The sequence below is a fragment of the Diadema antillarum genome, unplaced genomic scaffold (genome assembly GCF_040938485.1).
Source record: "Diadema antillarum isolate AM-2024a unplaced genomic scaffold, OU_Dant_1.0 seq00000889_RagTag, whole genome shotgun sequence".
Classification (NCBI taxonomy): Eukaryota; Metazoa; Echinodermata; class Echinoidea; order Diadematoida; family Diadematidae; genus Diadema; species Diadema antillarum.
Genome location: NW_027271753.1, coordinates 1,563,701 through 1,586,937, shown reverse-complemented (window position 1 = coordinate 1,586,937; position 23,237 = coordinate 1,563,701). Strand labels below are relative to the sequence as shown.

General features: G+C 38.8%; 1 protein-coding gene across 1 annotated transcript; it reads right to left on the bottom strand.

Moving 5' to 3' along the window:
* Nucleotides 1-2,970: 2,970 nt before the first annotated feature.
* Nucleotides 2,971-21,102, bottom strand: LOC139740897 (uncharacterized). The gene is made up of 15 exons (XM_071651482.1): nucleotides 21,003-21,102; nucleotides 17,498-17,591; nucleotides 16,337-16,874; nucleotides 15,708-15,832; nucleotides 14,708-14,790; nucleotides 13,951-14,084; nucleotides 12,133-12,226; nucleotides 11,539-11,795; nucleotides 10,361-10,575; nucleotides 8,307-9,664; nucleotides 7,615-7,790; nucleotides 6,439-6,578; nucleotides 5,501-5,706; nucleotides 4,881-4,968; nucleotides 2,971-3,505 (listed from the first exon to the last, which is right to left on the bottom strand). Exons 1-15 carry the CDS (start codon nucleotides 21,029-21,031, stop codon nucleotides 3,368-3,370), a joined length of 3,675 nt encoding a protein of 1,224 aa, XP_071507583.1. The 5' UTR covers nucleotides 21,032-21,102; the 3' UTR covers nucleotides 2,971-3,367.
* Between the last annotated feature and the right edge of the window lie 2,135 nt (nucleotides 21,103-23,237).

The following is a 23,237-nucleotide window of genomic DNA, read 5'->3' as shown; positions in this document are numbered from 1 at the left end:
GTACGAATGCAAGAAATTCCCACGGCAGTTGATGCGCATGATGATGTGTACATATCATTTTGCTGGGAGCCAATGCAGCGTTTATATTGGCAATTGCACACGTATGTGTGACTGTGTGAAGAAAATGTCCAAGATATGCGAATGATAATTTCTAGTACAAAGTAACAATACATATAGAATATTGTGTATATACGTGTACATATCGACTTTACAGTATGTAGCTGACATAAGAAGTTAAGAAAAATACTCTAAACTGCACTGAGCCTGTTCAAATGAATGCTAGGAGTAGTCCATATTTATTAGTTATGGTGATGGTCTTGTATGACACAATTTCTGACATTAAAATAATCACATCATGAAACAATGACATAAACAAGGCAGGGACAAAAGTGAGTCAGAGATGGTAAAAGAAAAGAAAGAGGTCTACTTTATCAGAGATTTAAGGACTCATCTTACACATTCATGTTGGCATAACATATCTATGCAAATGAAATCTTTGAAGGTTTCTGTGGTGGTAGAACGTTGGGTGGTAGAAGGCTTCACGGTGCACCACGTATTCTTTCTGGAGTAAGTGAGTGACCCTGAAAAGGGCCTACCCAATCCCTGTGGATGGGATTGGGTAGGCCCTTTTCAGGGCCACTCACTTACTCCAGAAAGAATATGTGGTGCACCGTGAAGCTTTCTACCACCCATATCTATGCAAATGTTACATCACCATGACATATCATTAACCCATCGAGGACAAACTGATTTTCCTAACACACATTTCCCATAGACATCTGCCCGAGTATACTCAGGAATATTCTTCAATGGATTAAGAAAGGCATTCATGTATACATGTAGTTGTTTTTTTCCATGATCCTTAACAAAGATAATATAAAGTTTTGGTGCCTCAAAAGTTTCCCTGAGTTTCCTTGTCTTAGTTTGTGTTTCAGGTTAAAGTACCTTTCATATAACTAACACTGTGAGACTTGCTCGCCCCAAAGTGCTCTCATGTCTTAGTAATCATGCAATAATGGTTTCGTACCAGAGCAGAGCGGGCTCTGAAAAATTCGAACGAGCCGTTAGTTTGACTCAACGTGGTCCCGCGACAGTCAATATACACGTATTGTACGAAACCATTATTACATGATTACTAAGACATGAGAGCACTTTGGGGCGAGTAAGTCTCAGTGTTAGTTACATGAAATGTACTTTAACCTGAAACACAAACTAAGACAAGGAAACTCTGGGAAACTTTTGAGGTACCAAAACTTTATATTATCTTTAAATATTTTCAGCACAGTGAACGTGTCACTCACTGATTACTTCCAAAATAAAACAAAATTGTTGTCTCAATATATGGTGCTGTAAATGCCCTGGATTTATGACTGCCTTCATTTCTATTTATATATTTGAAACATATTCTGCTGAGATTATTCTCTGGTCTTACCGGATTTGTTTTTAAAAAATCCTTTAAAATCACAGCTCTTGACAGATACTGGAAAGCATATCTAGTGCAGTGAGAAAGCCATCTCTACATCTCTAAATTACTGCAATAGATCTAACATTAGCAAGTGTATGATTATAGAAATCTTTTCATTGGAAAGCACATATTTGGGGCAACATAAAGCCACTACTATGCATTGCATACAATGGCAAATAAATTGATCATGAAACTGCTACAAACATTTCAGGTTTTATAGTAGTATTCTTTTGCATCTAACATTCAGTCCAGGCCATTGTGTCTGTACAAAATCTTGAACACAATTACATGTACAAACAAGTACAAGCACTGGAAAAAAAATGATAATAAAGTTTTTAAAAAAAAATTACATGATATAGAAAAATCAAGAGAAAATGGCACAGTTCATCAAATGCACAAAGTCAAAAGAGCGCACTATGTGTATTTCAACCATATACATGTACAAAGAAATTAAATCCGTGCATGTTAAATTTGCTTTCATGTGATATTTGACGATTATAGTACAGGCATTCAAAATCACAAGAAACACATTATATGTATGTCTATATATATACAAATGTATAAATGTACATATGAGCAAAATGAAATTCCTAAGAAAAGGAATGTCTAGTGAAACGAATCAAGGTCGATCAGAACTGGAAAAGGATTTTGAAAGTTCATCTCAATTTACAAAAAAACGAGAAAAAAAATCCCCAACTAGAAAAAACAATGTTACTGATTATACAATCTCCACTGTATTCGGTGTATTCGCCTGGTCAGTGGCCAAAATTTTTTTGCCCCCACCCCACAAAAAAAGAGACTGTCACAGAGTCTGTAAAACTTATCATATTCACAAGCACACTCACTTTTAACTACTGTTGAACATGGAAACTCTATTGGTCCAATCAAGTTAAAAATAATTCCTGGCCTGTGTTTGTAAGTGGAAGTCTATCTCAAGCCCAATGGCACTTAATTATACGTGCTCATCAAATTTCAAGCAGTGCAAACCGATCAAGACTCCCCTTGATTGGATAGCAGTGGCTGTTCATTACCTCTTAGCACCAGTCAAGTTCTCCCCTCTCACATCTACAGTATGTGACACTTGTCTCGACAAAGTTCTTGGACACCGCACAGTCATTCCAGGGCTGGAAATCACATCTGTGTGATGGCCTACTAAGGAAACAAACAAATAGGTTCAGTCTTGAAGGGAGACTATCCAACACAAACCAAGTGGAGGTCATGACCTTGTTGCCTAGTGCTGAACCCTCATCCATCACTCTGGTGGCACACCAGTCCTCTCCCCCGGTGCGTTTATCAACTCACTTCTGGCATAGAATTAAGATTTCAAACCAGCTTTCAGGGAATTTTGGGCAGTTGGTAAACTCACAGCTGTTTTGATTATGGGGTAAGAAACATGTTTCCGAAACACCAAATAAAATGTGGTCAAAATGCATTTGAGCCATAAACATGTTTCTGTAGAGTTGATAAACACACAGTTTTGTTTTTTAACACGTTAATAGCTTGGACCTGCCCATGCCAACCACTACCAACTACACATCTGTGCTCCTCTAGTCAAATTGCGCAACGGAGCTGTAAAGCAACAAGGCCTCCTAATCAACTCCCTACGGCTGATACAGTGGACTCCCTTTATAACGAAGTTCTTGGGACCGGCAGTTTTCTTCTTTTATTTCAAAATTTCGTTATAACCGAACAAAATAAACAATAAAGAACAAAGAGCGGATAACTTTGCAGCCTGAATTTTTACTTCGTTATAACTGGAATTTCATTATAACCGTGTTCGCTATAACGGGAGTGAACTGTATACGCAACAACTCAAGAGACACGATCCAAAAGGCGTTTGCAAAATGTTCTGATTAAGACAGCCTCAGACATCCAACAGTGTGGTACTGCTGCTTTACGTCACTAGTCATCGTCAGACCAGTAATAATCTGCCTCCCCATCCTCTTCCACGTCGTGTTCCATGATCGGTTCAATCTGGAAAGCGTCCACCACAGACGTGTTCAATGCTGCCAAGCCCACCCCGCCCTTCTTGTGGGCGATCTGTACAGGGTGAGTAAAGGAATGGAGTGAACAAAAAAAGAATGGTAAAGTCCTATATAGAGGTACCTTTTTTTACCCTATTGGTGGTTTACACATTATTCTGACTACATCATTCACTTACATACATTGGGATTGGTAAAATTATATTCTTGTTTAATAAATTTTGCTACTGTAAAAGTGGAAATTTTTGCAGTGTTGAAATTTTCATGCATTTCCCGCAGCCCGAAACTAGCGCTAAAATTAAAGCATGCGAATATTTTTGTTTGCCATATGTTCCAGTAGTTAATGACTTGATTCCGCGGAATTAAAGACATGCGAAACTCTTCTTATACCGCCAAGCGCGAAAAATTAGTCGCACAAAAATATCCACTTTTACAGTATATCAAAGGTGTGAAAAGTATTCTAAAGGCTAGAGGTATTGCATTCACGGACATGAAATGGTGTTCTACCTCATTTAGTCCCAATCTAATACAGAACTGCTTTAAAATTTAATTGTTGATATGCTACAAGTTAATATTGAACTATAAGGTAATAATAACAATAATAATAATAATAATAATAATAATGGCCTCTTGTAAAGTGCTGAAGTCCATCAAAAATGATGCTCATGGTGCTGTAAAATAACCAACATAAACAGTACATATACGTACATACGATAATGAACAATAATTTATCGGAACAATGAAATACAAAAACAAAAAAAATGCTACTTATACACAACAAAAATTGATGTCCAGAACATGAGAAAAACTGAACATATACTAATGTTGCAGTACTGTGTACAAAAAGACATCAAATTGTAATGATCATTCTTCTTTCACAATTAAGAATTGAGGTAGATACATAGATTTCAAAATCCATCCATAGCTGGCATAAGATTTGCTCTAAATCGCAGTGGGGAAGTCCCCAGTCTAATACCACCATCTGAAAGGTTGATATCAATCAGTCACATACCCGGTACTAGTTGTTTCACTGTGTAAACAAAGAAAGTCTAGAATTTTACTGCAACATCTATTCCATGACCATCTCCCCATGTGAAACTGTTATCTTTTTATTTTTTTTTTCATGGCTAGACATGGCAGCACATCAAAAGTAATTCTCATGCCTTATTATCAGTTTGTCCACAGCAGGGGCAGATCCAGGAATACTGTAAAAGGGGGGGGGGGCACCCCCACATATTTTTCTTTTTATTTCTTTTGTCTTAAATAAAATTAAAAGGGGCGGCGCATGCCCGGTGTTCGCCCGCCTGGATCCGCAACTGCACAGTGCAATGAATTCGTATGAATGTATGACAAAAAAAACCTAAACAAACTCATTGAAAAAAAAAGTGTCCTACGTCCGTCCCCTACATGTAGAGGTGTGAAAGCTGACGTACCTTCCTGGTAGTTTCTGGTGATTTCTTTGCTTTCCCCCTTACAGGCTTCTTCTTCTGAATGCCATGGATGTACTGCTCTGTGTGTTTTCTGGAGGTCACAAAACAAAAAGAGAGTAAGTCTCATTGGACAGCATATCGGGATCACTGAAAAATCTACAGTCATGTCTCCTTCAACACAGTACAGCTTTTTACGGAACTCGACTCTGTGGAGTTAACTCAATATCCATACAGATACAAAAACCCACACAAACATAGAGCCAGACATAAATACACATACACAGAAACAAACATGCACAGCCACACACACAAACAAACTCAGACATACAAACTTCATTACTGCTGTTGAAATGGCATCACTGTCATCTTCTTCTATATAACTATACATTATTGAAACAAAAATCAAGACTAGTAAAATGACATCTTTTGCATCAAAAGCCTCAAACTTATCCCAACAACGGAATCTTTGTTTGCATTTAATTCATTAACTGAGGTAAATGATTTGCTACATAATGAACCTATAAACAATCAATCTATTTAAAAAAAAAAAGAGAAAGATTAAAGCACTCTGGTCTGGTGAGAACTGCTCACTTTCCTTGAGCCAGCAATGCAGTCATACCTACCTCTCAACAGAATGGAGTAATCCAGGACTAATGAGGGTGGAGTGGGGTGTTTTCTTGCCAGACAGGGGGGCTAGCATGGAGAAGAGTCTGGTACTGGGGGTCTTCATGCGCCCCGTGCCTGGTGTCTTACCGACCACACCCTCCTCCTCCTCTTCTTCCTCCTCCTCCTCCTCATCATCATCATCTAGATCCAAATTCAGGAGTGTCTGAACAACAAACATTATAGAGATTATTCAGAGGAGAATGTACTTCAAGGAGAATGACATATTACATGAATACAGTCAAAGAAATAAAATAATGAAAGCTTGAACAAATATGCCAAGTGCTCTTGACAGAAAGTTTAACATGCTTCTGAAATGCTTGTCTCGGTCATACAAATATGCTATAGATGTTTTCTGCATAATACTGTAATAATCCTCACACACTCCTCACATAAAAAGGAACTTTCTTAAAATGTTGTCGAGTGACATATAACTTTCATGACCCATCCTCACAAACAGCAATTCATCCATACAGATTTGGGAAGAAGTTGTACTTCTGGTCTTTTTGTATAAAAGGATATACCTGCAACATGCAAAGTTATATCAAAACATATAATTTGATTTGCATTTAATTAAAAGGCTAAATTTCCAACTTGTCTTGTGACATTCCCATAAATTTTGAATTCATAACAGCATTGAGTGCTACAGGAATGTTCATGGCATTAGATCCAGTCTGAAAGTATTTTTTTTTCCTGCTGGCTTATTGATAAACACATTTCTCACTTACAGATAAAGAGTTCTCTAGACACATCCAAAAGTTGTATTTACCTGTGACAGTTTCAATGACGGGCTGTCATCTTTCTCAGGTAACTACATCTTTTGGATTTGTCTACAAAACTCTTTATCTATATTTATCAACCATCCTTATGAACTTTAATATTTTGCAACATTTCTCACTTTCTTGGTCACTTTTTGCTTCTTGAAGGGTGTGGAGTCAAAGAGGTTATCATCGTAGTTCTGGTTGTGCTGTTCAATGAACTCCTTGAGCTGTCTCTTCCGTCTCATGGTTCCTTTGGCTGCCGTTAGTGTCACTGGTTCTACAGCAGCAAAGCAGAGTGGTAGCAACGTTCATTTGAAGGAGAATGGAACCCGTATAATATATCTGGATTAACCCTAATCCCACCAGGTTTTTTGAGGGACTTGAAACCACCGGGGGTGTCGTGGATCGCGTGATCCTATATAATCATTATATATATATATAATACATATTTATATATAATCATTATAATCAATATAATCATATAATCACGCGATAAACCATGATCAGCCATTGAAAGTAAAAATATTTATTTTTATATGAATTAATTGCAAAAACACAATTTACATTGGATTTGTACACAAAATCACGTGTTTGAGCAATTTTTGGGTCGACAATTTTTTTCAAAAAAATGTATGCCTCCTTGTTTTACGTGGCCCCTCCCACGACAATACCACCCACCATGGTAGTCTGATTACATAACGCTGACCCCCACTGCAATACCGGAAAGCCCAACGTGGCAGAAATGATAAACTCACACTCCTACCTCGCAACGCACTTGAGTCAGACGTACTTCCTATATCCTCGGTGTCTACATGAGTGAATGCTAGTTGTATTCATATGCAAGTGTATTACAGGTGTGGCTTCAAAACGGTATGCACGGAAGTGACAAATTTGGTCTCAAAAGTTGCGCAATACTTAAAAGAAAAATGTTATAAAATGTCGCGGCGAGAGCATCATGCATTGCGGAATAATCACACGAAACGTCGAGGGGGGGGGGGGGCCAAAATGCCCCCCGGAAAAAAGTTTAAGGGAATGCAGCAATATCAGTAGTAAACATCAGTGAAGAAGTTTGAGAAAAACTGAACAACCCATCCAAACATTATGATTTCTACAGTTTGGTGCAGCCATTGCTGGATGACAAGACTACGTTTTGTGACATATATGGAAAATTATATACAGTTTAAAAAAACAACAACAAACAAACAAACAAACATATCTTCACTTTTCTAGCAAAATGACAACTCCTATTTGACTCTAGGTCAGATAATTAATGAAAACAGAAACTAGAAAAATGTCCACAATGTTAAGGGAACCTTTAGCTGCTTTTTGGTTTTCCTTCTTGCTGGACCTGGGCTTTGTGCTGGACTTGCTGGTGGCAGTGAGTTTGGCCTGGTGCATCTGTTGGCATTCCCAGTCGGTCTTGGTCCCCACAGAGGAGGCGACTCGCAGCCAGAACTGATTGCTGCTGGGTGGTATCATCTTCAGCGCCCTGTGGACATAAAGAAAACTTCTCTCTCAATTTTTGTTTTTTCAAGGGCACTGCTTTCTTTCATCTTTTGAAATATTACTGCACTAAGCAGCTTTAAATGGAAAGTCCACCCAAATTAGAAACCTTACAAATAAATACCAGTTACTGCTCATATAAGTCAAGTGTAAGATTCAGGTGCTTTGCTCTAGGTAAGAACTGAATACAGAACTTTACATTGATATCATGTATCATTTCCATGGAATGCTCATTACGGAAAAAGTTTTGTGTTTACTATCAACCAAATAAATGTCCGAGTGAAAAATATGCTATATATGTAGTATCGCATGCAGCATTTTATTGATCCCAATTCTCCTTCCCTTCTGTTTTTGCGATGTGATCTCTTTGTAAAGTCGTTTGACTACAAAGAACTATGCAAGTACCCAAGTGCTGTATCATGCTTGTATCCAAAACACCATGCAAGAAAACTTTTAAAACATCGCAAAGAACAAATGTTATGCTACAGCATGCTTGACTCACCTCTGCAAGCGATGCATTTCATCAGGACTCCATTTTTCTCCCCTCTCCACCGCATCTGGATGAGCAACTGTTTTCTTCTTCCGCGACACTCGCGCTCTCGGCGTCTCATCGCTGATCTGCCGACTTTCAGCTATTTCCACATCTTTCTGCTGTTGAGACTCACTCGATTCATCAGCTTTAGGCTTTCCCCTCTGGACAGACTTCTGTCTCTTAGCTTGTTTGGAAATCTCTCTCGGGCTATCAATATTTCTTTCACTGATTGCATCAACATCAGAGTTCTCCTTTTCCCTACTGAGATCCTGATGGTCAGTTTGGGAGTGACTCGTCTTGGTCTGATCAGAAGTCTTTTCAGTCTCACCCTTCTCGTCATTCTTAGGATTATTCCTTGTCTGCTCAGCATCAGCTCTATTCAGTAAGACTGTAGGAAGCATGTTGGATCCCAGGAGAGGTTGTTGAGAATACTTTTTTGTCCTTCTGTGCCTGTGCAGACTGCTTTCATTTGTGATCGTAGGAGGTGCCTGTTTTTCCGTGCCAGCTGAACTTAGAGGCTGTGTTTTTGATGTGTCCTTAGTACCTTTCACACCTCTCGCACTGGACCGTTGTGATTTCTTACCTCGTTCGGCTGATGAGATGTCACTGCTGAAGTCTTCGTCATCAGACACAGAGTAGGAGCAGTCATCGCTGCTCCTTGATTTGGAGACATCTCCCTGGCCCACTCCATCTCGAGACCTGCGGCTGCTCCTGGAGAGACGATGTTGCCGGTGTTTCTCCACCACGCCCATCACAGCACCGTACAAGTCGTACCTATTGTGGGAACCACTCTTGTCCGTCGAAACCTGCTGGTCTTTTTTACTCATCTCTGACACACTCACATCCCCTAACCTCTCCTCAACCTCACGCGGAGACTTCTGGGGGGCGTGATTGTTGCATAACCTGAGAGGAGTCCTTCTTGTTGGAAGAGGCTCATCACTCTGAAGATTCTTTTCTATCCTGTCTGGACGACTTCTGGTAATTCTTTCCTCTGAATCACCAGCATCTGACTCCTGCCCCTTTGCTCTGCTTGGTTTCACAGACTCCTGCTTGGTAGGTGAGGAGGCCAGCACTTGTTCTTCCACCACATCCTTCTCCTTTGCTGCAACCCTATCTTGTTTCACCTCCATCTTGCTGGTCCTCTCTCTCGCAGCTTTCCTCTTGGATGTCCTCCTCCTGCCATCCTCGCTCTCGACGGAAGACGTCAGCTCAAGATCGCTATCCGTGACATCACTCTGAGAGCTGCGATCCAGTGAAGATTCATTTCTTGATTTCCCATGCCTCGTTCTGCGGGTTTTACCCAATCTCTTAAACAGTCTTTCCTCCCTCTGGAATGTGAATAACAAATAATGCTCATAATGAAGGTATATTTCAAGTCTGCATACAAAAAAAAAAATTAATAAAAAATAAATCAATAAAATACATAAATAAAAAAATAAATAAAGCAAATACATACGAGATAAGAATTTGGAAAAGTTGGTAATGTGAAATAGGAACATTGATTTTGGCTCTGGGTATCCAGGGGGATGTTTTGCTCAAATCTATAAAATCAATCTCAAGGTCAATTCAATTGATCTCAATCGGTCCTCAGAAGTTAGGATCTGTTTCACTATGGCATTTGGGAAGAACATCTTGGGTCTACCTTACCACATTCTAGAAAATATCTTGAAGGTCTAAGTATCCTTTCCAAGTAGATCTGATCTGAATTTGTCGAAACTGTGGGTTCATTGTTTGGCTTGATATACTCGTAGTTTCCATGTTAATGAAACAGGGCCACAGACACGTAATACAGACACACAACTTACTTCTCAGCTCTCTCCCAAGCTATGTCAGTCAGCTTTCATTATATATCTTTTGGACATATGAACTATTGCGTTCTTTGATCTCATGATATGAATGAGTGTGAATAATCTAAATTTGATACAAGGAAAACTACTTTATCACCCAGACTGCTTCAAAAAAGTGTGTTTGATGTGAACCATCTGGGAATTTTCTACGTCAAGTTTTGTGATCGTCCACTCTACCTTTGAGATTTTGATTGACCCCTGTAACCTCACGCCGGTGACAGAGACAGGGGTGTAGTCAATGGACCCTTCCAGGATCTCAGTGGCATCATTGAGGGCAGGAATGGAGCGCTGCCGCTGCCCAGACCAGAACTGGAGGGGTGGGATGATCTTCCTCCCACTCCGTGTCTTCTCCACATCATTGATGTTGATGCAGGTGGGCGTGGCTGGTTTACCTGTGAAGTGGAGTTCGTCAAATGTTGCATTAAAGAAACGCCTTTAAAGATACCCATATACGAATGCTGCATCTTCTACAAATAAATATATGAAACAAAAATTATTGCAGTGTTTGAAGTCTAAGACTAACTAATAATGGGGAAAAGAACGTACAATATTTCTTTTCAAAATTAATGCAGATCTTAAAAGGATTTTGCTTGAACATGTCACCAAGCAAATCCTCAAATGGAGTCTGCAAGTGCCATCAAACGATATCAATAAAACCTATATGTTTGTGAACCAATCTGACTTATATCACTGATTGGCTGCACACAGTCACATGACTTCCAGTTACTGATGTCAACAGCCTCAAAAATGCACTTATGCACCAGGCAATATTTGTATTATAATTTTTGTTGGTACATTTTGTATCATGTCATAATTTGTTTTGCAGCGCGCACTGAAATCTTTTCAAGTTTGAAATGGGCTATAAACCTGACATTATTCTTATTATTACATTCTTTGATCTACTTGGTTGCGATCTCCTGAAATCCCATTCATAGCCTTATTTCTTCAAAGAACATGGGATGAATAGTTGCTCTATTCTGTTTGACACAGTATACCATGAATAATTTGATAGTGTTGACTTCTCCTACCTTTCAAAAAGCGGCACAAGGAATCTAACAAGTTTAAAATCACATGCGTTTAGAGAGTAACAATCACTCACAATCATCACACCAGATAACATCACAAAATTTCCAATTAAAAAAAACTCAGCCATATCGTCTTGTGAGAATGAGAAGGGCGTTAAGTTGTCTCGAACACTATGGGTTTTGTGAGAACTTAACGCCCTTATCATTCTCAACCGACAATATGTAGCAGATTTTAGAATCTAAAATCAGAGCTGGAAAGGAGAGGAGACCATTCATGTGCAAGCTACTCAATTGACTGGTTTGAAAATTTCAAAGGATTCCTATGCTCACTGCTGTTTTTCTGGCCAGTCTGGGTCTTCCTAGCTGAGGATTTGGCAGATTTTTCCTCCTGAGCTCCTAGTTCTCTCCCTGTCTTCTCTACAAGTGTCTGAGGTGTTGTCATTTTAGTCTCATTCCCTCCTTCCCTCCGGGCCTTTCTTCTGGCGGGTGTAGCACTCTTAGTCCCAGCTTTGGACTTTTGGATGGTTGCTTTCTTCTCCTTCTTGTTCCCTCTGCCCTTGACCGCCGATCCAGTACTGACGTCGGACCTGAGTGTTTGAAGAATGCAGCTGGATCAGAAAGTCTCAGGGCAAAATTCACGATATGCAGCTATTGAGCAGAAGATTATGAGTGCAAGATTGCAAGATAGTCACCGTGTACTATTCAACTTGAAAGCGCAGTGATACATGTTGAGGCTTTCAACATATTTCGTACTGCTCAATCTGAATTATCTAGAAACTCCTTTTGTTTTGTTATCTTAAAAAAAAGACTTGTGAAAGCAAGTTTGGTGAATTGCCCTAGGCACTGAGAAGCATGACTTTTATAAAAGAGCTTGACATTTTACCACTAGCATATTGTCACAACATTTGTGGTAGAGACACTCACTCAGTTGATAGCTCCTTTGCTTCTTGCTGCAGCAACTCTTTCCAGTTGGACGGAAAGCCTTTCTGGAAGCGTTGAACCAGACGTGGTGAGAAACCTTGGAGAAAAAAACAACAACAACAAAAGATAGAAATGTCGCCATAGTGACTGGTATGCCTCCACCATAATGCATGATTCTCCTAATAGGTCTATAGTACATGTGGACAGTGTGTAATTGCATTTTCACAAAATTGGCAAAATATTAAAATGACATGTTTGTCACAAATTTGTTGAATGTTCATCTTCCTTGACCTAGGTTTAATTGGATGAATAGGAGAGCATGTATATGGGGAATTAAGGACTTTAAATTGACTTTGACCCTTTCATAAGTTTATGCATTGAGTAATTTTCAAGGTGTGGAGAAAAAGTGAAATTTCTGTATTGAATAGTAAATTGTTACTATTTTCATCTGGCCTTTGACCCTAAAATTCATAAGAGAATCACTGTCAGGCAGAACATACATTAATATGTACTAGTTTTCAAGATAACTTGAGCCACTTCAGAGATACGGAAAAAGAAGTAAGTTCAGCACTTTCACTTGATCTTTGACCTTTTGACCTTTGACCTTTTTGGAAAAAAAAAGAAAAAAACTTCCCAGAGAACCTCTATTGGGATATACATGCATACACCACGTTAAAAAAAAATAATAATCCTGCTGGCATTGCATAAATATGAGGGATATAGTAAAATTTTGAAGTGTTGCCCTTGACCTTTGACCCCTGACCTTTGACCCCATGAACCCTAAATCCCTAGATAATCACTGCCAGTCAGTACATGCATATATACTATGTTCCATGAAAATACTTTGAACAATTTCCAAGATACGGAGAGAAAAGTGAAATGTTCACATTTTCACTTGACAGGGGTCGCACTTAACTTTTTTTTTAACTAGCCAGGCGGACTACTTAGAATCAATTTTGACACTGAAGCAATATTTTGGCTAGCCAGACGGACTAGTTACTTCAGAATTTTATGATTTTTAGCTAGTCCGACATGATTTTGGGTGGCCAATGGCCAGCGGACCATCGCCAATTTCGAACGCTGCTTGACCTTTTGACCTTTGACCTCATGACCCCAAACTTTCACCAGAAAATCTTAATTGGGTAATACATGTATACACTAAGTTTCATAACAATATCTTCAGGCATTGCATAGATATGGGGGAAATAGTGAAATTTTAAGCAGTTGACCTTGACCTTTGACCTTGAGCATGTGCACCCACAAGTTAATCGGCACAACTTCACCCCCTATTACACATACATGTACATGCCAAGTTTCATTAGGATTCCTCAAAAGGTTTTTTAGTTACGCTGTCCACAAAATTCATTACGGACAGACGGAAGGACGGACGGAAGGACGGACAACCCGAAAACATAATGCCTCCGGCACCACTTCGTGGCGGAGGCATTAAAAAGGAATTTCAGTCGCAAAGTGAAAGCTAGAATAGCGGGAAAGAAACCTGCTCCTCCAAGAAGGGCTTGAAGCCACTGATTCTGTGCGAGATTACTCATAGGCATTCAAGTGCTTACTTTGTAGTCACCAAAATAAATCCAAACACAACACAACACAGGTGGGAATAGTTTCAGCAATGTAATGAAACAAAATTTCAACATATCACACTAGTGTGCTACAACATATGACAATTATTGTTCATAGCAGAAATCTGACACGGAACATTTTCACTGCAGCACTGCTTACGAGAACGTACGGAAAATTTGGCAAGCATCGAGAAATTGACCAGAATGAATTGAATGATTTAGACAGTTTGAAATATTGGTGTACCTTGATCAATGGTCAGGAGTTTGTTGATATTTCCTTTCAGCCGATAACGTGAGCCTGAAGAGGTCTCTACGACACGACTGGAGATGCGCACTGAAATGGCGGTACTGTGCCAGAATGCACCAGCAGGGTCTTCCCTGTAAAAGCAGAAACATTTCCTAGTCATCTCTAAGAGAGATTAAAGTGACCTCAAACTGTCTGTCAACCTAGAAGCCACCAGTCCCAGTCAGTCAAACCATAGAACACCTTCTAAAAGATAACAATACCCCTACAGACAGCTGTCCTGGTTAGTAATTGTTACAAAGTACATTTTTGTAGTGGTCAAAAATGACCATTGCCTTGGTTGGGATAACCGTCATAAGGAATGCTTTCAGTCCTGAATTGTAAAAGCAAGCTACAAGTATTTCAAAGATGATTGCTCCACATAACACTCCTTCAATAAGAGTTGATCAAAAATCTCCTCATTACAAGAAAACTCATTTGAACATATCACATTAATTTATTACATCACATTTTTCCTCCAAATTACTGAGAGAATAACACCCTCGCCTTTTTTGCTTTGCATATACAGAAGCCTATTAACGATATCATTGTATTGTGAAAACATGTCAGAATTTGGCATTCCGTAAGTTCAGAGACATTAATTCTTGACATTAAAGATTATAAAGAATGTTTCTGGTACTCTTTGGGGCAGTGACACAAGACAGAAATGAGGCATAATGAACCAAAACTATTGAAAAAAGGAGGCAGAATTTCTCACTCTCTATGGCCCTCTACAGAAACATGCTTGTGACTTGATCCCAGCCATTTGATGATCCACTGATCAAGTACAGTTTCAGTCTTCTGTAGACAGGATGATAAAAAGAAGCAATTTTCATTTAAATGGAAGTCACATACTACTCTAACATAAGGAAGCATTTATGCATGAACTTGTGACACTGAGACATATGCATAAACTTTAATATATGTATCTTAATTTCTATGTTCAAAGTTTGAGATGGGATACACATTGCTATTCAAAGACCTTCTTTACAACTGGTTTCTAACACTGATATACTATAGAGTAGTGACATTAATGATTCTGCAAGGAATTTGGATACCAGGTACAATTAATTCATGAACAATGAACATGCATTTCTTGCATCTGAAGAGAAAATATTGGTAATTTTTTTTTTCTTATGAAGCAAAACAGTGGTTATGTGTAATTACTGTAAGAAAACATCTACAACATTCTATGACTGATCTCAGATAAGGAAAATGATCACTCAGCAAGGGATTCATGTGTTAAACAGGTATTCTGAAATCAACATTGGTAGATTTCAGGTCCATGTGCCTGTGAGGATGACAACATGGATAATAATATCCTGCTTCAATGAACCCCCTTCATCTTTGCTTGGAGATTTGTCATCATTGATCATGCCAGTAGTCCATGTCTACTATAGTGCTTTGCTCCTATGCCATCTCTGGTCGACCTCACAATACAGTAACCCCAGTAAAGCTAAAGCAATGCCTCAAAATGTGTTACAGTTTGTGTTATGTTAGATATATCTAAATGAAATGGTCAAATTCTCTTCATTTGGAATTTTTAGAAAGATAATTCAGCGAAGTTTTTCTACCATTTGTGAGTCCAAATTCATTTCCTAAAATTTGCTAATAACATAATTCTTCACAGCATTATATGTAAAAGACAGTTGACTGTGTTATAAGACTCAGTGGCTTGTTTTGCCATTAAGCAATGAAACTTATTAACTTAGACTGGCCTTGGATGTCTTTGGGGTCTCTGTCCAACCATCATCAGCTGGTTCTGCAGACTCCTTGGGCGTTTCAGGCACAGAGCTGAGATGATTTGCCAATGATATCGTTTGGCCTTTGGATATTGCTTTTGCTGTCAGGGGAAAAATGTTAAGATAATACAATAAATGAATGACAAATCAGATCATCATCTTCAACACATGGACATAACATAATATTCAGTCAATTTGAATCTTTAACTCTATGCAACCAGCTTCCTTCTGAATACAACGTATATGCAGAGATAAATTCAAAGAACTTGTTTTTTATCAACTCTGCTAAAACTGTTAGTACATAAATTAAAAGAAAAAAATCTACAATTTACACTGCATTCCACTTCATATGTAGCCTTTGATTAAAGGTGAAAGAGCTAAAACCTCCCATGGGAAATTCCTATGAAACTTATCAAAGCACTATGCATATCATGGTACTCAATACAAAGTAAACTCAGCTTCACTTTCAAAGGGTCACCAAGAGTTAATGCATTCTGTAGAAACATCACAGCATCTACTCCAAAGCCCTTGAAAGTGCAACGTTGAAAACTCACAAAATTACCCATTGCTTTTAATGCAATGTGTAGTTGTGCTTGCATACTCACCTTTACAACTTCTTGTGACTCTTTTGAATGACCCATCACTGATTGCCTTCTGAGTATCTTCCACAAACTTTGATTGTGTTTGATCATGTCTTGATTCCTGGTTCTCCAAGTCCATTTCTCCACCATCCTCATTTTGCCCAACATCCATGTCCATTGCTTCAAATCCAGTTTGTTCTTGTGATCCATCTTCACCCCTGGTCCCTTCAACCTCATCACTGTGTGATGCAATGCTTGGTTCGTCCTCTGGAGTAATCTCTTTCTGCTTGTCTTCTTTTCCCTTTGGGATGGAAGATCTACTGCCAGTGTCGGTTTCTTTACCGCGACTGTGCAAGACTTGTCCCTGTGTGGTCCCTTTCTTCTTCATCTGATGGAACAGCTGTGCTACGGGGGACATAGGAGGCACACCACCAGTGGAGGCGCTATGCTTCTCTCCTTGAGGTGATGCAAAAGGGACCTTGAATAGTCCTGATTTTGCCGACGCCCTGGTCTGAGGAGCAGATGTTGAAACCATGCCTGGAAATACATCCTTGTGAATCACCTACGTGCAAGTGTCACACCAAAAGAAGTGGTTAAGTTTTTACCAATCCATTGACAAATTCATGGAAGAGTTTGACATCATGGTTATTCATAGGACATATTAAAAAACAGCAACATCAAATCAACAAGCTACTAAAATCATGCGAGTTAGTTTCTGCTGAGTATGATTGTGTGATCTGTATCATCCATCCAAAGTTGTCACTAACCTCATCTGAATTATCAAAATAATGCTGTTACCAGTAAACGACATAGATAAGACATCCAGCCTAACCAGCATGGTTTATTTTTTTTTTCTCCCTACATCTATGAGGAAAATAATCTTATAATACACATTAAGTTTCATTGATTATCAACCACATTTTCCAAGTCAAGTCACATAAAACTGGATCTAATGGATGAATCAATTTTGAAATGCATGCTGGCCTAAAATGTACATAGATGAAGTACATTGTAAATATTACAAACACTTTGTGTAGCACAAAGCAGCAGCTACACATCCATACATCAATGAAAGGAATCAACAGGGCTACATTCCACTCTAAGTCAAATTGACAGATATCGGACTCATTAAGAAACACAAAACTTAATAGTTGTGATGTTTGCTGAGATGACAAGAGGACTTACCTTTGCCAGAGGACTCTGTCTGTAGAGCTCTTCAAAGTGCTCGACGTAGTGCTGATATGTCGGGATTGGCCTTCGAAGGGCACTGACATTGATTCTGTGTTGTAAAAATATCCACAGAACAAGAATGGCCATCACTGCATTACATGATACAATGTACATGACAAGCCTAGTAATACACATGATTTAAATTGGCATGACATAATTAAAGTTAAAGTACATGTAGTCCTGCTGAATGAATAAATGGGCCTCATAATATACATGTATCTTTAAGTTTCTTCCTCCTTTTAATATTTCCCCTCTCCTTTTTTTTTTTGGAAAGACTTCCTAACAGCTGTATGCCCCCCCCCCCCCCTCCTCCATGCCCAACTAGACCCACTATTCTGCCATACCACTCTGCACTACCCCTACTGGTAATACCTGTAGCTACAGATGCACACACACACATTTGGCAAGCAGGTGGGATATGTCAAGTGTGGGGAGGACATAAGGAAGTCTTGTTCTTATTCTCTCGCACTTTCCCCCTCATCCCTCTTACATTGTTGCAGATATACTGTACTGTACACCACTACCTCATGCCCACCACTGGCGAATAAGCTACAAACCCACTGAGGACGGGCTGATTTTGCTAACATGTAACTCGTCCTCAGCGGGGTTAAAGGTCCAGTTTACCTTTGGGAGCAGTGATTTCAAAAATGTTCAAGATATCACATTTGATGCATATGTGTAGGTCTGTTGTATCACAAAACATTCTACCATATAAAATGTTTGCAATAAAGCCTAGAATATAAGGAGATATCAGTGTTTTTCTCAAAAAACCATAACTGTAGAAAGTTTAGTCTGGAAACATTTTAACTATTGTTCACATTTTGTGTATTTAATAACACTTAACATTGATTTCACAGATTTAAATTTTTAGAGTGGCTGTTTCGAGCCCTAACTCACATTTTAGAACTATTTTGAAGCACTAATGCTGGGTTTTTGTTTCATCTGCAAATGGTAAATTATGCCTTTATATACGGTAGATGTACAATATACATTGTACTAATTTGTAGACACACATTACAGCTGTACATCCAGAATTACCGGTACATCATGAATTCTGCCTTCCATCAACCTTTCTTAGTTTAGATGTATAGGTGTACATGCCTTTCGTGCAAGCATCCCTGCTGCATTAAGAGCGAACTTGCACACGGACAGGAGATTTCTGTACATACACTGTATGTAGCATTTTAATGCATGGCTCACATGCTGTCTGTGCTGGATGCCACTGGACGCTTGCATGAAAGGCGCCCAAAGGCTGGTGGCAGTGCAGTTCACAAAGAAGTGAACCTGTAATACCTGCAATTACAGTGCAAAGTGATTTAGTTTGCTGACAAATTTGAGTACCCACCTACTCTATCATGATCAGTGTGGAATAGTAATTTGGAATACAATACATGCACAAGATCAGGTTAGTTCTGATTTTTTTTTTTCTTGATCTTGATCTTGATCTTGATATCGTTGATGTACAAACGCCTGGTGTAGCTATCCCGTACATATTCTCTCTTTATGAATATTTGTAAAATGATGTCAGATTTAAGTTTCATGGCGCTGATTCATGCATGGAGAGCCACAGAAAAATAGCACAGAAGATTTCGAGTTGGATCAGGCTGATATGTGCAGCAGCCCTGCATTGAGCGAACCTGCGAGGCTGTATTTAATTAATACACAGCCCAGTCGCTGTATAAAGCGCACAGCGTCTGGTCGGGCTAGGCTGCATTGAGCGTCCATGTTTTGGTGGGTCACTGCACATCGGTTACATAAATCTTGATCTTTGCCAAAAAGCACAGACAGAATCTTTTCTTCTTTTTAACTTTATCATAGAAAGTGGACATGTGTGGGTAACAAAAGATAAATGTCTATGCGAACTTGCGACAATTTATAGATCTAGTTCTAGAGGCTTTTCTAACCGTTACATGTGTAAATTTAAATTCTATGTCAGATGTGAGATGGATGATAAGTGACCAGGGCCAGGGTCCTCGACATGAGCATCTCATCCCGAAAAGGGCTCAAGCATCTCGCCCTGCATACAGTATATGGTAGCCCTACTACATATCGACCACCTTCTTTTAAACCGACCGTGTATAATTCGCGCACTGAACACTTAGTACGCACTTCTCTGCGCGCAAAGCACATAAAAATGGATTGGCTTTGAATGTAGATGAGGATGGTGTGGGAAAATGTGATAATTCACCGTTCATTAATGGTTTTAATCAAGGACAAAATTTCGAATGAATATTTTCACCGAATCGTAATGACAGCACAATGTAATGTCTATGGAAGTTTCTAACTTTAAAAGGCTTCTAAAAAGCTTCGTAAAACACGGTGTTCAATACAACTCTGTTTGCGTACATTGTCAATGCAAAAACAGCGGTCGATCCTATAATGAGATTTACCGCGGGGAGCTGAAACGAGGCCACGCAAGTTCGTCGGCGGTATTTTTGCACTGAAACTTTGAATCGAAAAGGAAACAACGGCATTTGATAGAGCTGGATTTTCTCAATCACATGGACATAGGTCAAGTTTTTTACGTGAATTTCAGTGTTGAATATTCCTATCAAGCAAATAAACATTAGGCGGTCAAGGAGTAGTAGGTCCAACCCTACTAAGCTAAATGAAGACAAGTCAATGAAAATTCAACACCTGCCATGCATTCATTTAAACTTTTACCTCAGCCTCAGGCGTAAAGTTTACATTTGATTTACGAGAATCTAGGCAAAGTCTTGAGTGAGACCTCTTTCAGAACAAAAGCGGGAGAAATAATATACCAGAATAATATAACCCTTACCACATGTCAGTAGACTATCTAACGTTAAGGTTTCTAGTAACAATTCAAGGGAATTGTGTACTTTTCATTAAAAAAAAAAAAAAAATGGTTGTGATGGTGTTAAAATAATAATTTTGAAAAAAAAATAGCCGCGAAGAGATATTTTTCTGTCTGGACATGCAATACAATTTCTGCACAGCGCAGCGCCTACCAAAAAGTTATGAATGAATGAAATTAATGTCATGTTATGACGACACCGAGGGCGAGGGGCAAATACGCCCACTTCCAAGGTACGGTATGCATTTGCATTGTGTAAATTTCATGTCTCGGAGATCGGAGATGGTTGAGAAGCGACAGAAGAACAGAACTCAAATTCGGAAGATGTCACGTCATAAAAGACAGAAAAATCCGTCTGCATGGTGGAGTTTTTATCATTTTTTTTTTTTACTTTAACGGCTCAATAGAAGGATGGGATTCCGTGAATTGAAGCTAGACGGAGTCTCCGCAGAACAAATCACATCACTGCTGTAGATACCATTTGTCTACCCGGAAGAAAAACAAACGAGAAATACAACATGTGGGACTATTCTACCTACAGTACTCTTGGCCTGGCCTGATCCTGTTCTATTTCAGCATTCGCCAAACTCGTTATCAATAAGAAGTCACATTATTGTCAGTCTTCAAACTACCACCACTCACCCTTTCACGTTGTTCTTCAGATCAGCCATTGCAGTATCTTTCCAGCCTTACGGTGTCACGGTACAAAATCTCACGACATACACTCGGTTTGAATTCTGAATTATCGGCGCCATTTTGACGAAAGGAATAAGCATAGTCTGATTTTCAGACTTTCAAGTGTTTATTTTGTCTTCAGCGCGAGAATCCACCCACATCCAAAACTAACTACAGTGTACATGTACCGCCTTCTGCAAGGACGCCCTCTTTGGAATTCGATTCCTTGTTTCCTGGCAAATAAGTAAGTAAATAGACCCTAGAGAGATGTTGTATCAAATAGGCAAAAATTATTTAAGTAAAATGGGCAAAATGTGTACAAAACAGCACATACAAATATCAGACGGACAAATTTAAAAAAAAAAGGAGAAAGTAAGAAAAAAAAAATAGTGCCCGTGACATCTCTTTCAAGATTCTGGAATGTCTTATGTTCTGAGTAAAATTTTACAGCCTGTATATCTTCCTTAAGATAGAATGTAGTGTATGTGACAATCACTGAGTACTGCCAAGGGGTTTTGAATTGTGGACCTCAGAATTTAAAGTCTGCAGCTATTATTACTCAGCCACACCCCAGTCACATGACTATTTTAGAATAACTTGTCAGCATTTACTTGTGAAATACCACATGTTGACAGTGCAGTAGGCACTATTGGATGCCATGTTTATGTTTTTGTGTCATCTGTATACAATCAATGTATATTCATGTCCACTGATCATGATTTCATCATACTGTGTGCATGGATGATTAATTGTTAAGGTAATCTCCAAATGTAAGTTTTCCTGGTTTGGCAGTTATGAAATCTTTTGCTGGAGTGAAATGCTCTTTAATACACTGCACATAATTTTGTGCCTTCAGTGTCTCACAGTAAATGAGTGACATGCTGCCTTTTGTAAAGGCTGAAAACTCAGGGGACAAAGGTGTAATGGTGGCCCAGTGGCCCATTGGCACCAGAAATAGATATCTGGTCACCACTTTTTCAGAAATTATATCTTTTAGTGGCCCGATTTAGGCCATCAAAAATTGTCACTGATGCTTGTAAATTCACTTCTGGATTTACGGTACCTTATTGTCCACATCGGAAATTTTTAGGACATTGGATATTTAAAAAAATACATAAATATATATTCAAGTACACACAAAGACATTCCCGAAACTGGAAATGAAACTGAAACATATTAACCTCGAATGTAACACACCATCACAATTAACGTAATACAATAAACCATTTCAGTTGTGAGTGTGTGCATTGTTCTATGTATTTTCCTCATCCAGAAATAGGGAGAATAACTTGTCACTCGGTGCTTGATGACTGCACAAACTTCAGCCAGCTGCTGTGACAAGGGTTGCTAGATTGCAGCTAGTCTTCACTCAGTCTTTTCTGTTCAATGGCCAAATTTGTTCAAACAGGGGTTTTTTTTCTCTCTCTCTCATAGTCAAATATCTAACTCTCCAATAATACAAGTAGGTGGTATACCCTTATGTCTAATATATCAGAATTATTTTATGAATATGTAGCATCATGAAAAATCATGTTTATCAGTCTTGAAAATGTTAGACTAAGTGAACTTAGTTTCTGTATGTGGTATTTGAAGCACTTTATCATACCTGCAAATTTTCACATAATGATCATGGGTAATTGTGTTATGTTAATGTATGTTTTTTAAATGTTATATCTTCAAGTCACCAAATGTCATTTTCGGCCTATCAGAAAAAAAAAGAAAGAAGAAGTTAGTGTCGAGTCTTGGGTTAGGGACATTCAAAATAATGTAGACATTCTCCAAGAGTATCTCTGGTCCAAATCCTCTCTAATAGTGCGTGAGTGAAAAAGAAAGTCTTTCCTCTTTGATCACATTTGCAGGTAGATTTGATTCCCATAAAAACAATGTTGTTGTTTTATAGAAAGAAAGAACAATGTCATTTACAAATATACGTTCAAATAAAACCAGCATACCGAGGTACCTACACTCATCACACATACACATCAGTGCCTTTACGTGCATGCTTACATACACATAAACATAAATACACTGACATACACATGCTCATAAATATAGGTTTTATGAGAGTGTACATACCAAGAGACAGGTACACATAAAAACACTTGATACGCTCATAACACTCCAATGGATACTCAAATTACCTTGACATTACTTCCTTTGTATCTGATGGTACAAGAAGAAGACTGAATGTCAAACTTTGTA

What these genes read in the sequence shown, in the direction of transcription:
- LOC139740897 (XM_071651482.1), bottom strand. Translation starts at nt 21,031, where the DNA reads ATGGCTGATCTGAAGAACAACGTGAAAGG. An exon ending in CTGAAGAACAACGTGAAAGG is followed by an intron (nt 17,592 to 21,002) that starts GTGAGTGGTGGT and finishes TTTACAACACAG; the next exon opens with AATCAATGTCAGTGCCCTTC. An exon ending in ACTCCTGACCATTGATCAAG is followed by an intron (nt 12,227 to 13,950) that starts GTACACCAATAT and finishes TTTTTCTCCAAG; the next exon opens with GTTTCTCACCACGTCTGGTT.